Genomic DNA, 15,153 nt, shown 5'->3' with positions numbered 1-15,153 from the left:
AAAACAGTAATAATACATTTTGTCTTCTAGAATACTGAAAAGAACAACTACATAAATTGGCAGAAAGGTAATTGGTTTTAGACATTTTCTTTGGCTAGCTCATTAATGCAATGGAAAAACTTGGAATAAATAAAAATTTCTTATGAAAACTAGCTTACAGATATTAGAGATTACTGTTTCCAGGTTTTCTAAAATACAAATATATTAATAAATGAGTCCAAATTCTGCACTTGTCCTGTTATATATATAGAAGAGGGACACTGGTAAAATAATATTAAACAATATGAAAATATTCTGAGAAAACTAATGATTTATCATGCTTTAAAAATTGCAAATTGTTATTAATAGTGGGCAAGAAATATGAATTAGAAATATAACTTCTCTGCAGTTATGTATTACTGTATAATTGACTTTTTTTTCCTTTGTAAGGTCTGACATTAGTAAGAGAACAAAAGATATAAAATTAAATCTTTTGCAAAGAAGTTTAAATTTAAAATAAGGTAGTCACTATGGTAAATTAAATTAAACCAAAACATATCATGCATCTACAACGTGCAAGACACTTGCACTGTAAGAGGAACAATGATAAATTCAATATTAAATAAAGAGGATTAAAAACAAAATATCAATAGCTGCATTAGAAGATAAAAAAAATAAAGAGATATACAAAGAATTGAAAGGAAAAAGCATTTAGAAAGGAAAATTTAATAACGGAGATCATATTTGACATGGGCTTTAAGAGAGGAAATTCACAGGCTGAAAATAGAGAGCAAATAGAGGGAGAACATTTCGGGAAGGAAGGACAGTATGAACAAAGGCAAAGAGGAGGAAAGTTCATTATGGCTTTGTGGGATAAAAGATAATGCACTCTGGAAGAGTTTAAAAGAACAATAGTACACTAAAAAGGTAGTAAAAAAGGAGTAATAGAAGCCAGCCTCATTTATGGTCAGAAAAAAAATTTGACTATACACATAGCCTATCTAATAAAAGCGTAATATGCAAATTAACCGTCACTCCATGACAAAATGGCGGCGCCCAGTCCTCTCAGCCCCGCCGGAGTTCCCCAGTCTCAGGTAGGGCTGCCACTGACAGCCGGCAGAGTAAGCGGCCTGGCAGAATTCTGCCCAGAGGCCCTCCTGACCCTTTATAAAAAACAAAAACAAACTCACTCCCCACGGAATAATCCCACACACACAAACCGGCAGCCTGGGGTCTCAGCCTGGGAGGCGCCCACGCCCCCACGGAGAGATCCCCTCCCAGCGGAAGCCTGGGGTCTCAGCCTGGAGAGGGGTGCGCACCCCCACGGCGCGATCCCCTCCCAGCGGCGGCAGCCTGGGCTGGGGTCTCAGCCACTGAGTCACATCAGCCAGGCAGATATGGAGGAATCTTAAATGTTTCTTTTTTTAAAAAATATATTTTATTGATTTTTTACAGAGAGGAAGGGAAAGGATAGAGAGCTAGAAACATCTATGAGAGAGAAACATTGATCAGCTGCCTCCTGCACACTCCCTACTGGGTACGTGCCCCTAACCAAGGTACATGGCCTTGACCGGAATCAAACCTGGGACCCTTGAGTCTGCAGGCTGACGCTCCATCCACTGAACCAAACCAGTTAGGGCTGTCCAATATGTTAAAGAAAAAACCCTATCTAATAAAGAGGGAATATACAAGGGAGGGCATTTGGGGGTGACTGGCTTGTCAAGGGAGGGCAGTTGGGGATGATCGGGCCAGCAGGGGAGCAGTTAGGCGTCGATCAGGCTGGCAGGGGAGTGGTTAGGGGGTGATTAGGCTGACAGGCAGAAGTGGTTAGGGCAATCAGGCCGGCAGGCGAGCAGTTGGGAGCCAACAGTCCCAGATTTTGAAAGGCAGTCGGACATCCCCCGAGGGGTCCCAGATTAGAGAGGGTGCAGGTTGGGCTGAGGGACACACACCCTCAGTGCACGAATTTTGTGCACCGGGCCTCTAGTATATGTATAATAATAAAAGTGTAATACGCTAATTAGACCAGACATCCTTCCGGAAGACCTTCCGGATGAAGCCAGGGCTGCAAGGGAAACCTGGGTTGCAGGTGCCTGCCAGCAGCCAGAGGGAAGCCCAGGTCCTGGGTGCCTGCCAGCGGCCAGAGGGAAGCCCGGGTCTTGGGTGCCTGCTAGCAGCCAGAGGGAAGCCTGGATCCTGGGTGCCAGCAGCCAGAGGGAAGCAAGGGTCCCAGGTGCCAGAGGGAAGTGAGTGCCAGCAGCTGGAGGGAGGAAGGCCTACTCTTGCACGAATTTTGTGCATCAGGCCTCTAGTGTGTGTGTGTGTGTGTGTGTGTGTGTGTGTGTATACATATATATGTATATATATGTATATATATATATGTATGTATATATATATGTGTGTGTATACATATGTGTGTATATATACATATATATGTGTGTATATTATATATATATGTATATATATATATAGACACACACACACACATATATGTATATGTGTGTGTGTGCGTGTGTGTCTATATATATATATATATATATATATACTAGCTTTCCCGTTGCAGGAAAATACAGTACATGTTGCTAATAATATGGTCTCAAAACATACATCAAAAGAATTATAAGGTACCGTATTTTCCGGCGTCTAAGACGACTTTTTAACCCAGGAAAATCTTATACGCCCAGTCGTCTTATATGCCGGAAAATAGGTATATATATATATATATATATATATATACACACTAGAGGCCCAATGCACGAAATTTGTGCACGGAGGGGGGTTGTCCCTCAGCCCAGCCTGTACCCTCTCCAATAAGGGACATCCCTCTCACAATCCAGGACTGCTGGCTCCCAACTGCTTGCCTGCCTGCCTTCCTGATTGCCCCTAACCGCTTCTGCCTGCCAGCCTGATCACCCCCTAACCACTCTGCTGCCAGCCTGTTTGCCCCCAACTTCCCTCCTCTGCTGGCCTGGTCACCCCTAACTGCCCTCTCCTGCAGGGTTGATCACCTCCAACTGCCCTCCCTTGCAGGCCTGGTCCTTCTCAACTGCCCTCCCTTGCAGGCTGGGTGCCTCCCAACTGCCCTCTCCCACTGGCCATCTTGTGTCCACATGGGGGCAGGATCTTTGACCACATGGGGGCAGCTATATTGTGTGTTGCAGTGATGATCAATCTGTATATTACTCTTTTATTAGATAGGATAGAGGCCTGGTACAGGGGTGGGGGCCAGCTGGTTTGCCCTGAAGGGTGTCCCGGATCAGGTGGGGGTTCCCTTGGGGCGTGGGGCGGCCTGAGCGAGGGGCCTGTGGTGGTCTGCAGGCCGGCCACGCCCCCTGGCAACCCAAGCAGAGGCCCTGGTATCTGGAATTTATTTTCCTTCTACAATTGAAACTTTGTAGCCTGGAGTGGAACCAAGCCTGGGGCTCCCTCCGAGGCCGGCAGCCATTTCTGTTGGGGTTATAATTGAAACTTTGTTGCCTTAAGCAGGTGGGCCCGGCCAGGGTGTGCGGAAAGCTTTGCTTCCCCTGTTGCCGGCGGCAACCCTGGCCTGCTCTCTTAAGTTCCATTCTGCCGCCATTTCTGTTTGAATTTGTTTACCTTCTATAATTGAAACTTTGTAGCTTGAGTGGAGGCTTAGGCCTGGCAAGGGCAGGCGGAAAGCTTGGCTTCCTCTGTTACCGAGGAAACCTTGCTCTCTGTGGCTGTAGCCATCTTGGTTTGGGTTAATTTGCATGCTCGCTCTGATTGGATAGTGGGCGTGGCTTGTGGGTGTGTCAGAGGTATGGTCAATTTGCAAATTTGTCTAAGAAGGATATATATGCATTCTTGAAATTGTGGTCAAAAACATGAATTCTACATTTCTACAAAAACATGCAATCTACAAACTGTGCAAATACATAAAGTCTGTATTTTAAAGATTGTGGTTATCAACATGAAATCATAGCGAAGGCACAGTTGTAGGGAAGTTCAATATGACTATAAAATAGCTGGTAATCTGGTTTGGAAGTAGTTTAAGAAAACAGTAGTAGAATAAGGAAGTAATAAGGGAGTAATGAGAGAGTTCTCATGTGTGCTACAAAAAAAATGGGCAGTACTTATATCAATATCTACATTTGTGAAACTGTGGTCAAAACATTAAACCTAATACTACTTCATATGAAAACAGTCATAAACAGACACTTAATCCCAACTTTTCCAGGACACAATAGCTTTCAGTACTGTCGCAGGAGTTCAGTGGTCCTGTGAACTCCTAGCAGATAAAAATTACAAAAAGTAGATTTAAAACAATTATTGAAAATTCTGGGAAATATCCAAAATATAAATAGAAACTGGAGTTCAATTTTTTTTTTTAATTGCAAGTAGAAGGAATATGAATTGTCAGCTATGGCTTCTTAGTCTGGAGACACTATCTAAACTCACAGCTATGGCAGCAAAACAAGGGAAAACTAAACCCTTATCAATAAAATATGACAGATATTAGAGTTGAGGGCTGGGAAAGTAGCTGAAAATGTAAGGGGAAAATACTGGTAGTGAAAGAACCACAAAAGAAAAATGACCCAAATTCAGAACACAGTTAAACCATGCACTAAAAAGGAATCAACTAGTGGTACTGATACTTGCAACAACAACAAAGATGAGTCTCAAGAGTATTATGTTAAGTGAAAAGAAGTCAGACACAATATAGACTCATACCATATGACTGTATTTATATGAAATTCCAGAAAAGACAAAACTATAGTTACAGAAAGTAGATCAGTGGTTGCTAGTGATAGAAGTGAGAAGAAGGGGGACTGGCTGCTAATTTTTAGAGTGGTGACTATATTCTACATTTTGATGGTGGTGGTGGTCACATGATCTTATCCATTTGTAAAAACTCATTTAACTGTACATTTAAATTGGTGAATTTATTGTGCATAAATTATATCCAAAGGTTTTTTTAAAAAACCTTAAAATTTTCAAGACTTTTACTTCTTGAATAATTTGCCAAGAACTGTGTCATTAATTTAGAGCTCCTCTATTACTCCTGTATTTCCCCTTTCTGCTGTTTTAGAACTACTGATGAGAGAGGTCACTAATGGTGGGTCGCATATGCAAATAATGTGGATAGAGCGAAGGAACCTGATCTTTCACAAGGATATTGTCCTGAGACATTATCCTTGAGAAAGACCAGATCAGTATTAGAGAGAAAATTATTAGTCACTCTGGAGGAAAGGGAAAGAGTAACACAAAAATGCTTCTTAAGGTGGTCTATTAAGCAATACGTATGATCTAAGAACGTTACCCTTAGTCTCTTTGATTCACATCCTCTATAAATGCACTGTCCAATAAGGTAACCACTAGATAGATGCATGTGGCTATTGACATTTAATTGAAAATAAATTAAGTTCTTCAGTTGCATTAGCCACATTTCAAGGCATAAATCGCCCTATGAGGCTAATGGCTATCATATTACTGTGGAAAACATTTCCATCATGAGAGAAGTTTATTGGACAGTATTACTCTATAATCGTCACTTTCAAAATAAACTAAGAGATTTTAAAAATAAAGCAAGGAAGAATATGTAAGAATGAAGCAGTATTTGATACTATAACATGTTTACAGAAGAGGATAAAATTGGAAGAAGTCAGGCTTTTTAAAGTTGCACAAAACTGAGGTCAAACTCCAATCTCATCACTTACTAGTGTGCAACCCTCAGTAAATTATTTCCCACCAAGTCCAATTATGAAACTGGTACAAAATGAGTGTAACACTTTCTAAAGCCATCTCAGAGTTGCTGTAAGGGTTAAATGATATGAGAAGTACTTAGTACAGTACTTAGTATAAATATTAGTTTCTTAGTTTAATTGCAACTAAAGATAATTTTTAGTATGTTGGCTGCGTGCTATTAACAGTTGGCAACTCCTTTTATTTTAGAGTTCAAAATTTTGGTTAAGATAAATCTACCAACCATTTCCTTGAATTTTTAAGGTAATAAATGTACACTAGAATACACATATCACTTTACAAAACAAAGTGATACATATATATAATTTTAATAATAGTGTTAATTCTTACCTTAGATGAAATGATCCTGTTATCTATAAATTTCTGAGGTGTGTAAAGGCCATTCTGAGGAAACCTGTTGGCTATGTAAATAGTTCTTGTGTCACTTTGATGTGGTGGGTCAAAACCCTAAGAAAAAGCAAAGAAAAAGTAATAATGGTCAATAAGATTAGTTTGTTATGATTCTTTACATTTGGTTTTAACTGCTCAGATTACATATATTACTGGCCTTGAATTACATACAGTATAGACTCTATTTCTTTATTAGCAGAGTTAAGCCCCATTTTTTTTTTTCTTTCACAGGTAAACAGGAACATTTTATTCAGATATAAAATAACCAGGTAACAGCTCTGGTAATGAAAACCAGTCTGTACTATCAGAAATGCTACCACAAGAAAAAAATATCATAGAAGAGTAGCTAGGACCTAGTTAGCACCTACCACATGTGATGAAAAAGTTTTATATTTATTCTACACTCAGATCACCGTGGTTTCAAAGAACTTTGTTTCCAGAGGATTTAGAATGCATTAGGTCTTGCCAGACTCATTTCATACAATCATCTCCTTTTGCTAATTAAATTATCAACTGACTCCCTGAAATATGGTTATAATTCTGGCCTCAAATTTAAATGACCATAGCTCAAGGTACAATTTAATAATGATCTCTACTGGAAAAGTTTGTACTGATAAGAATACTAATACTTAATTCCTATAGTGCCATACTCTTTCCCTGGTAAATCTCTGGATCCCCTTGACAAGCTAAAAGCAATCACCAAATGCCAAAACCTTTTTTTGGTTCTAATAGACAATGATTTGGAATTTCTTAGAATTTTCTTTATTTCTTTTTTTTTCCCCCCATGGTGGTCAAGGGTTATTTACTAGTACTACTAAATTAGGTCAATTAAATTTGATATTCATAAACTAGAATAATCCATTTTCAGATATTAAGGACTCTAATTTTATAATCTACTAAGTAATTTGGCTGCCATTCAATGCTTAGGATCCCTGTAAAATTTCCATTAAGCACAGACACACAAATAGTGGAAATTCCCATATTACCTAGACTGATATTTTATTTAGTACATAAGAATATTAACAGTACAATGTATAATTTTCAACTGCTGTTATTCTGATTTTTAAAATTTATTGTTATCTTAGAAACAGCTAGTACAGGACTATGAAATAAATGCATTTGTATGCTCCATAAACACACACACACACACACACACACACACACACACACACACACACACACACACAAACATGAAGTTAAATTTTATAGTGATGGCCTCATCTTGTGGATCCAAAGGTGCCATTTGGTGTCTTATTTCAAAATCAGTTTCTTCAAGGATAAAATGTGGCATGCATATTTATTTTTTCATTTTTTAACCTTATTATTATTGTTACTATTACAGATGTCCCCATTTCCTCTCCCTTTGCTCACCTCCACCTAGCCCCCGTCCCCCCTTCCCTCTGGCTATCACCACATTGTTATCTGTGTCTATGTGTTATGTTTATCTATCTTTTGGCTAATCCCTTTACCTTCTTTCATCCAGTCTCCACTCCCTCCACTCCTCTGACAACTATTTGTTCCATGTATCCATGCCTCCGTTTCTATTTTGTACATTAGTTTATTCTGTTCATTAGTTTCCACATATAAATGAAATCATATGGTATTTTTCTTTCTCTGGCTTATTTCACTTAGCATAATAATCTCCAGATCCATCCATGCTGTAAAAAAAGATCTTTTTTTTTCATAGCTGAGGAGTATTCCATTATGTAAATGTACTACAGCTTGCTTATCCACTCATCTACTGATGGACACTTATGCTGCTTCCAAATCTTGGCTATTGTAAATAATGCTGCCATGAACATAGGGATGCATATATTCTTTCAAATTAGTGTTTCCAGATTCTTAGGATATTACCACATGTGGGATTACTGGGCCAAAGGCAGTTCCATTTTTAATTGTTTGAGGCAACTCCATACTGCTTTCCACAGTGGTGGCACCAGTGTGCAATCCCACCAACAGTGCACAAGGGTTCCTTTTCTCCACATACTCGCCAGCACTTGTTTGTGATTCATTGATGGAAGCCATTCTCCAATGATGTGATGTTGAGCATTTCTTCATATATCTATTGGCCATTGGTATGTCCTCTTCGGAGAAGTGTCTATTTAGGTCCGTTGCCCATTTTTTTATTGGATTGTTTTGTTTTTTTGGTACTGAGTGGTAAAAGTTCTTAATATATTTTGGAAATTAACTCCTTATCAGATATATCAGCAAATATGTCCTCCCTTTCAGTGGCTTGCCTTTTCATTCTATTGGTTTTCTTTTCCGTGCAAAAGCTTTGTACTTTGTAGTCCCATTTGTTTGTTTTCTTTTAGGACTTTTATGATTTCACAACTTACATTTAAATCTTTAATACATTTTGAGTTTATTCTTATGTATGGTGTAAATTGGTAGTCTAGTTTCATTTTTTTGCATATACCTACCCAATGTCCTCAATACCATTTATTGAAAAGACTGTCTTTACCCCATTGTATGCTCTTGCCTCCTTTATCAAATATTAATTGACCATAAAGGCGTGGGTTGATTTCTGGGCTCTCTGTTCTGTTCCATTGATCTATGTGCCTGATCTTATGCCAGTACCAGGTTGTTTTGATTACAATGACATCGCAATATAGTTTGATATCTCCAACTTTGGTCTTTCTCAAGATTGCTGAGGCTATTCAGGGTCTTTTTGGGGTCCATATTAATTATTGGAATATTTGTTCTAGACCTGTGAAATATGCCACTGGTATTTTAATAGGAATTGCACTGAGTCTATAGATTGCTTTGGACTGTATGGACATTTTAATTATGTTCTTTCAATCCATGAACATGGTATATGCTTCCACTTATTTGTATCTTCTTCAATTTCTTTAATTTCCTATAATTTCCCAAGTACAGATCTTTTACCTCCTTGATTAAATTTATTCCTAGGTACATTTAAAAACTGCAATTGGGATTGCTTTTTTAATTTCTCTTTATGTTAGTTCATTATTGCTAAAATGCCACTAATTTTTAAATATTAACTTTGTATCCTGCTACTTTGCAGAATTCATTTATTAGATTTAGTAGTGTAATAAATGTGAGGCTTTTGGGTTATCTAATGTACAATATCATGTCACTTGCGAATAATGACAGTTTTACTTCCTCCTTTCAAATTTGGATACCTTTTATTTCTTCTTGTCTGATGCTGTGACTAGGACTTCCAGTACTATGTTGAATACGAGTGGTGAAAGCAGACATTGCTATCTTATTCCTCATCTAAAGGGAAACACTTTTGGTTTTTGCCCATTGAGTATGTTAGTTTTTCATATATGGCTTTTGGTATGTTGAGGTAAGATCCCTCTTTTCCCAGTGTGCTGAGAGTTTTTGTCATAAATGGGTGCTGATTTTATGCTTTTTCTGCATGTACTCATATAATCATGTGATTTTTATTTTTCATATTGTTTATCTGATGTAACACATGTACTGATTTGCGAATACTGTACCAACCCTGCATCCCCAGAATAAATCCCACCTGATCACGGTATATGATCTTTTAAATGTGTGCTGGATCCACACATTTGTTAATACTTTGTTGAGTATTTTAGCATCTATGTTCATCAGGGATATTGGCCACTAATTAATTTTCTTTCTTTGTAGTATCTTTTTCTGGTTTTGGAATTAGAATTATGCTGCGCTCGTAAAAAGAGCTTGGAAGTCTTCTCTCCTCTTGGATTTTTTGGAATAGTATGAGAAGGATACTATTAAGTTCTTTGAATGTTTGGTAAAATTCGCCTATGAAGCCATCTCATCTAGGACTTTTGTGGGCTGTTTTTTGATTACTACTTCAATTTCATTAGTTGTAATCAGTTTATTCAGGTTTTCTGATTCTTCCTGATTCTGTTTTAAAAGATTGTATGTTTCAGCCCTGGCCTGCTTGGCTCAGTGGATAGAGCGTCGGCCTGCGGACTGAAGGGTCCCGGGTTCAATTCCGGCCGAGGGCACATGCCTGGGTTGCGGGCTCAATCCCCACTAGGGGGTGTGTGGGAGGCAGCCGATCAATGATTCTCTCTCATCATTGATGTTTCTATCTCTCTCTCCTTCTCCCTTCCTCTCTGAAATCAATAAAGAAATATATTTTTTTAAAAAACAAAAAAGATTGTATGTTTCTAGGAATTTTGCTCAGGTTGTCCAATTTGTTGGTATATAGTGTTCATAGTATTTTCTCATAATCCTTTATATTATTCTTTCATTTCTGATTTTACTTGGGTCCTCTTTTTTTTTTTTTCTTGATGAGTCTGGTTAAAGGTTTATCCATCTTATTTATCTTTTAAACATGTTACAATTGTGTCTTGTAATAACTCATGAGGGGGGAAAGGCAGATCTCAAAATCAGTGTTGGAAACCACTGCTCATCTTAAAGGTACATGACATTACTTATTCAACAAATATTTGAGTTTAAGTTGTATGATAAGCCATGAAGGATTATATGATTTGTTGTATTGTATACCTGAGCAAATCCAGGTATGTTTTAACTCAATAAATAAATGAACAAGCAACTAGCTTGAATTCTAATACTGTAATCTCTGGCTTTATTTTTCAAAGGGGGTTCATAGGAAGTTTGCTTATGAAGTTCATAAAGTTACAAGAATACACAGGTAACTAGAGCATTAACCTTTTGTACTTGGATGTTGAGTGTGGCTCGACACGGTTAGCATTAGAATAGAGGAATCGAGAAAAAAGCAAGCGAGTGCAAAGGGTTAAAATGCATGAAGCACATGCATTCACTATCTACTCTGTAACCATCTTACCTAATAATAGAGAAACATGTAAATTGACTGTACCTCCGCTACGCCCACAGCCAATCAGAGTGAGTATGCAAATTAACCCAACAAAGATGGCGGTTAATTTGCATACATACCTGGGTCCCGGGAACCTCCTCAGCACCCAGGTCACTCCCAGCTGGCCATCGGAGGGGCTGAGCCTGCAATCGGAGGGGCAGGGCGGGGCGGGGGCGCTTCCCAAGCCTAAAGCCTGGGGCTTGGGAAAGGGACGAGCCTGCGACCAAATGCAGACCATCCGGAAGTCAGCGCTGGGTTGCCCAGCTGCAGCCTGGCGACCCAACACTGATTGCTCAGGTGGCTGAGACCCAGAAAATGAGTCAGGGTCTGATCTGCAGCCTCAGTGGAAGCTGTTGATCAGTGTACTTACCTCTCTCTCTCTCTCTCTCTCTCTCTCTCTCTCTCTCTCTCCCCCTCTTTCTTTCTGACCTTCGCCAGCAGCCAGGCTTTTCTTTCTCTCCCGGCCTCCCAGGGTACTGCTGTTAAGCCCCGCCTCTTTGATCAGGCCCAGAGATAGGCCTGGAGATGCTGACTGGCATAGGAACCAACCAATCAGAACCAAATCTGGGTGCTGTGGGGAGCCAATGGCTGCCTAGGAAGTGGAGCTTTTGATGCTGACTGGCATAGGAACCGACCAATCAGAACCAAAGGTGGGTGCTATGGGGAACCAATGGCTGTCCAGGAGGCAGAGCTTTTGATGCTGACTGGCATAGGAACCGACCAATGAGAACCAAATCTGGGTGCTGTGGGAAGCCAATGGCTGCCTAGGAGGTGAAGCTTTTGATGCTGGCATAGGAACCGACCAATCAGAACCCAATTGGCCAGCAGAGGAGGGCAGTTGGGGGCAACATCAGGCCTGCAGGAGAGGGCAGTTAGGGGTGATAAGGCTGGCAGGCAGAAGCAGTTAGGGGCAATCAGGCAGGCAGGTGAGCAGTTAGGAGCCAGTGGTCCCAGATTGTGAGAGGGATGTCTGACTGCCGGTTTAGGCCCAATCCCTGGGATTAGGCCGAAAATGGCAGTCAGACATCCCGCAAGGGGTCCCCAATTGGAGAGGGTGCAGGCTGAGTTGAGGGAATCCCCCCTCCATGCACGAATTTCGTGCACTGGGCCTCTAGTGTTAAATAACACTAAGTTATAACCACGCATGCAAGCTTCTGGGATAAGTTAAAGGGAAAAAACAGAGTAAATTTGAGGGTCTAAAAGAATACATAAATCTTTAACAGGATGTTAAGATAACTGAGGCTGAGAACCACTGATATAGAATTTTATATTTTTTTGCTAAATTCCACCAAGATTGGAATTATGATGTTCTTCTAAAGTTATGAGACAAAAAAATGAAGACCCTCCCAATACATACTTATAAACATATATATACATACTAGAGGCCCAGTGCACGAAATTTGTGCATAAAGGGGGGGTGTCCCTCAGCCCAGCCTGCACCCTGTCCAATCAGGGACCCATCGAAGGATGTCCAACTGCCCGTTGAGGCCCGATCCCACCAGGCAGTCGGACATCCCTCTCACAATCCAGGACTGCTGACTCCCAACTGCTCGCCTGCCTGCCTTCCTGATTGCCCCTAACCGCTTCTGCCTGCCAGCCTGATCACCCCCTAACCACTCACCTGCCAGCCTGATTGATGCCTAACTGCTCCCCTGCCAGCCTGTTTGCCCCTAACTGCCCTCACTTGCAGGCCTGGTCACCCCTAACTGCCCTCCCCTGCAGGCCTGGTCTCCCCCCACTCAACTGCTCTCCCCTGCAGGCCTGGGTCTCCCCCAACTTCCCTTCCCTGAAGGCCCAGTCGCCCCAAACTTCCCTCCTCTGCTGGCCTGGTCACCCCTAACTGCCCTCCCCTGCAGGCTTGATTGCCCCCAACTGCCCTGCCTTGTAGGCCTGGTCCCTCCCAACTGCACTCCCCTGCTCGCCATCTTGTGTTCACATGGGGGCAGCCATCTTGTGTGTTGGAGTGAGAGTCAATTTGCATATTATTCTTTTATTAGATAGGATTAGATAGGATAGAGGCCTGGTGCACGGGTGGGGACTGGCTGGTTTGCCCTGAAGGGTGTCCCAGATCAGGGAGGGGGTTCACTTGGGGCATGGGGCGGCCTGGGCGAGGGTCCTGTGGTGGTTTGCAGGCCGGCCAAGCCCCCCGGCGACCCAAGCGGAGGCCCTGGTATCTGGGATTTACTTATCTTCTATAATTGAAACTTTGTAGCCTTGAGCAGAGGCAAAGGCAGGCCAGGGCAGGCGGAAAGCTTGGCTTCCTTCATCGCCAGGGGCAACTCAAGCCTCCTGCTCTCTCAGGCTCCGTGGCTGCCGCCATTTTTGTTGGGATTTATTTATCTTCTATAATTGAAACTTTGTAGCCTTGAGCAGAGGCTTGGGCCCACCAGGGCAGGCGGAAAGCTTGGCTTCCTCCATTGCCGGGGAAACCCAAGCCTCCTGCTCTCTCCGCGGCCGCAGCCATCTTGGTTGGGTTAATTTGCATACTTGCTCCTGATTGGCTGGTGGGTGTGGTGTAGATGAGGTACGGTCAATTTGCATATTACTCTTTTATTAGATAGGATGTATATATGCAACATTTAATTCATGACTAGAATTACCAATGATCACATGCTCAAGTCAGAATTTCTTAGATATTTCCTCAATTATTTTAAAAGGATATATTGAAATGCTCAAAAAAGATCAATTTTAAATTAAACTGAATTTTAAATTCAGCATCACCATATTCCAAAATAACGTAATTTAAAATAAGAAGACAAATCCAGGAAAATAGTAAGTTTTTCCTCACTCCCAAAGAAGCCATAACACCCACTTATGCATTTGTAGTTTTGTGTTTTTTTCACTTGTGATTAAGTCACACAATCTCCAATCATGCTATAATCAAGGACATGCACATATGTGTGGGTGTGTATATTCTTTTTCAAACATAAAATAGTTACATTTGTATTTGTGACTGTAGTATAAGTACAGCTAAATGTCCCTTGTGGAAATTAACCCAATTCAGTTCACTGGTATCATTTTCTCTGCAACAAATTACACTACTCACAAACTAAGTAAAAATAAAGTGAATTATAGCAGGGTCCAAAAATGGGCTTCAGGTCTCTGAAACCTGAATCTCTGAAAGTGTATGTAAATTTGCATATAAGTGGATTTTTTCTGATAAAAGCAAGCATTACAGTTTTAATGTAAAGAAGCTTAAAACCACTTACCCTAAAGTCTGTTTTTGTAATCAGTTCCCCATCTCAATGTTTTACATTTTAAAAATAACACAAGAGAATCTTTATGTTTCAATAACACCTTTCTTTCACAGAAGTTAAAAAAAAAAAAAACCCACACATCTGGTATTAAAATTAATTGAATAACTATACTGTTAGTGTGAAGTTCAAGTATACTAGTAGTTTCAAACTATTTCTAGCAAGCATTATCAGCAATTTTATGGCACTGAGAAAGAAGTAAAATCTGAACTCCCTAATACCTGAGTTCAGAAACCTTTGGCACATACTACATTTTCTGTAGTCATCCCAGACTACCCATTTATACCCTCAACCCTTTGGTGCTTGCCTGCTACTTTCTCCTCTGATTTCATCTTGTCCTAGGCAAAGGAATCAAGATATATTAGTGGTATTCTACTCACCCAATATGGGTTTTGGAAGCACACAACTTTAAATTGTTTAAAAATAAAAACTCTCATACTCTAAAATTGAAGTATGAAATTCAAAACCTCTTTTCTCTTCTGTCTGGATTCGTGAGCATATGTTAAAGCCACAGGTACTAAAAAAAAAAAAAGTGAGTATTTTAAGTTGAACAAAAAGTCTCATGGTGGTCTTTAGGGCAGCGGTCGCCAACCTTTCGGACTTCATCGACCACCAGTGGCCTGCGGACCACCAGTTGGTGACTGCTGCTCCAAAGGTTTCCTTAAACCAGCGGATGCCAACCTTTCGGACCTCATGGACCACCAGTGGTCCACAGACACCGGTTGGAGACTGCTGATTTAGGGGAAGAACTGACAACACACAGGATTGATTTGAAATAGGCTCCTTTTATAACCACAGATTGATGTGACCTAGGGAAATGAAATCAGTAAGTAGCTTTATAATTTTTAGAAGTTGATTTTTAGCAGAAAGCAGTACTTAAAAATGAATTAAAATTTTTTCACATTTTGATACCAAATATACCAGCCTCTCTGCTATCTTAAAATCCCAAAGATTTTAGGAAAAAATCCAAGCATCCTAATATATAAACACCCAGGGTCCATCACGACT

The 15,153-nt window shown here is 40.5% G+C and overlaps 1 protein-coding gene across 2 annotated transcripts in view; it reads right to left on the bottom strand.

The window, feature by feature from the left end:
- Positions 1-15,153, bottom strand: part of ATP11B (ATPase phospholipid transporting 11B (putative)) — a 116,058-nt gene that overhangs the window by 82,805 nt on the left and 18,100 nt on the right. For both annotated transcript variants that reach the window (XM_079766407.1, XM_079766406.1), the window contains exon 2: positions 6,034-6,150. In XM_079766407.1, the coding sequence (XP_079622533.1) occupies positions 6,034-6,150 (117 nt within the window). The remainder of the gene's footprint in view (positions 1-6,033; positions 6,151-15,153) is intronic.

Source organism: Cnephaeus nilssonii (assembly GCF_951640355.1).
Source record: "Cnephaeus nilssonii genome assembly, chromosome: 3".
NCBI classification, from domain to species: Eukaryota; Metazoa; Chordata; class Mammalia; order Chiroptera; family Vespertilionidae; genus Cnephaeus; species Cnephaeus nilssonii.
The sequence above is the reverse complement of the archived record's forward strand: the minus strand, read 5'-3'. Positions and strand labels throughout refer to the sequence as shown.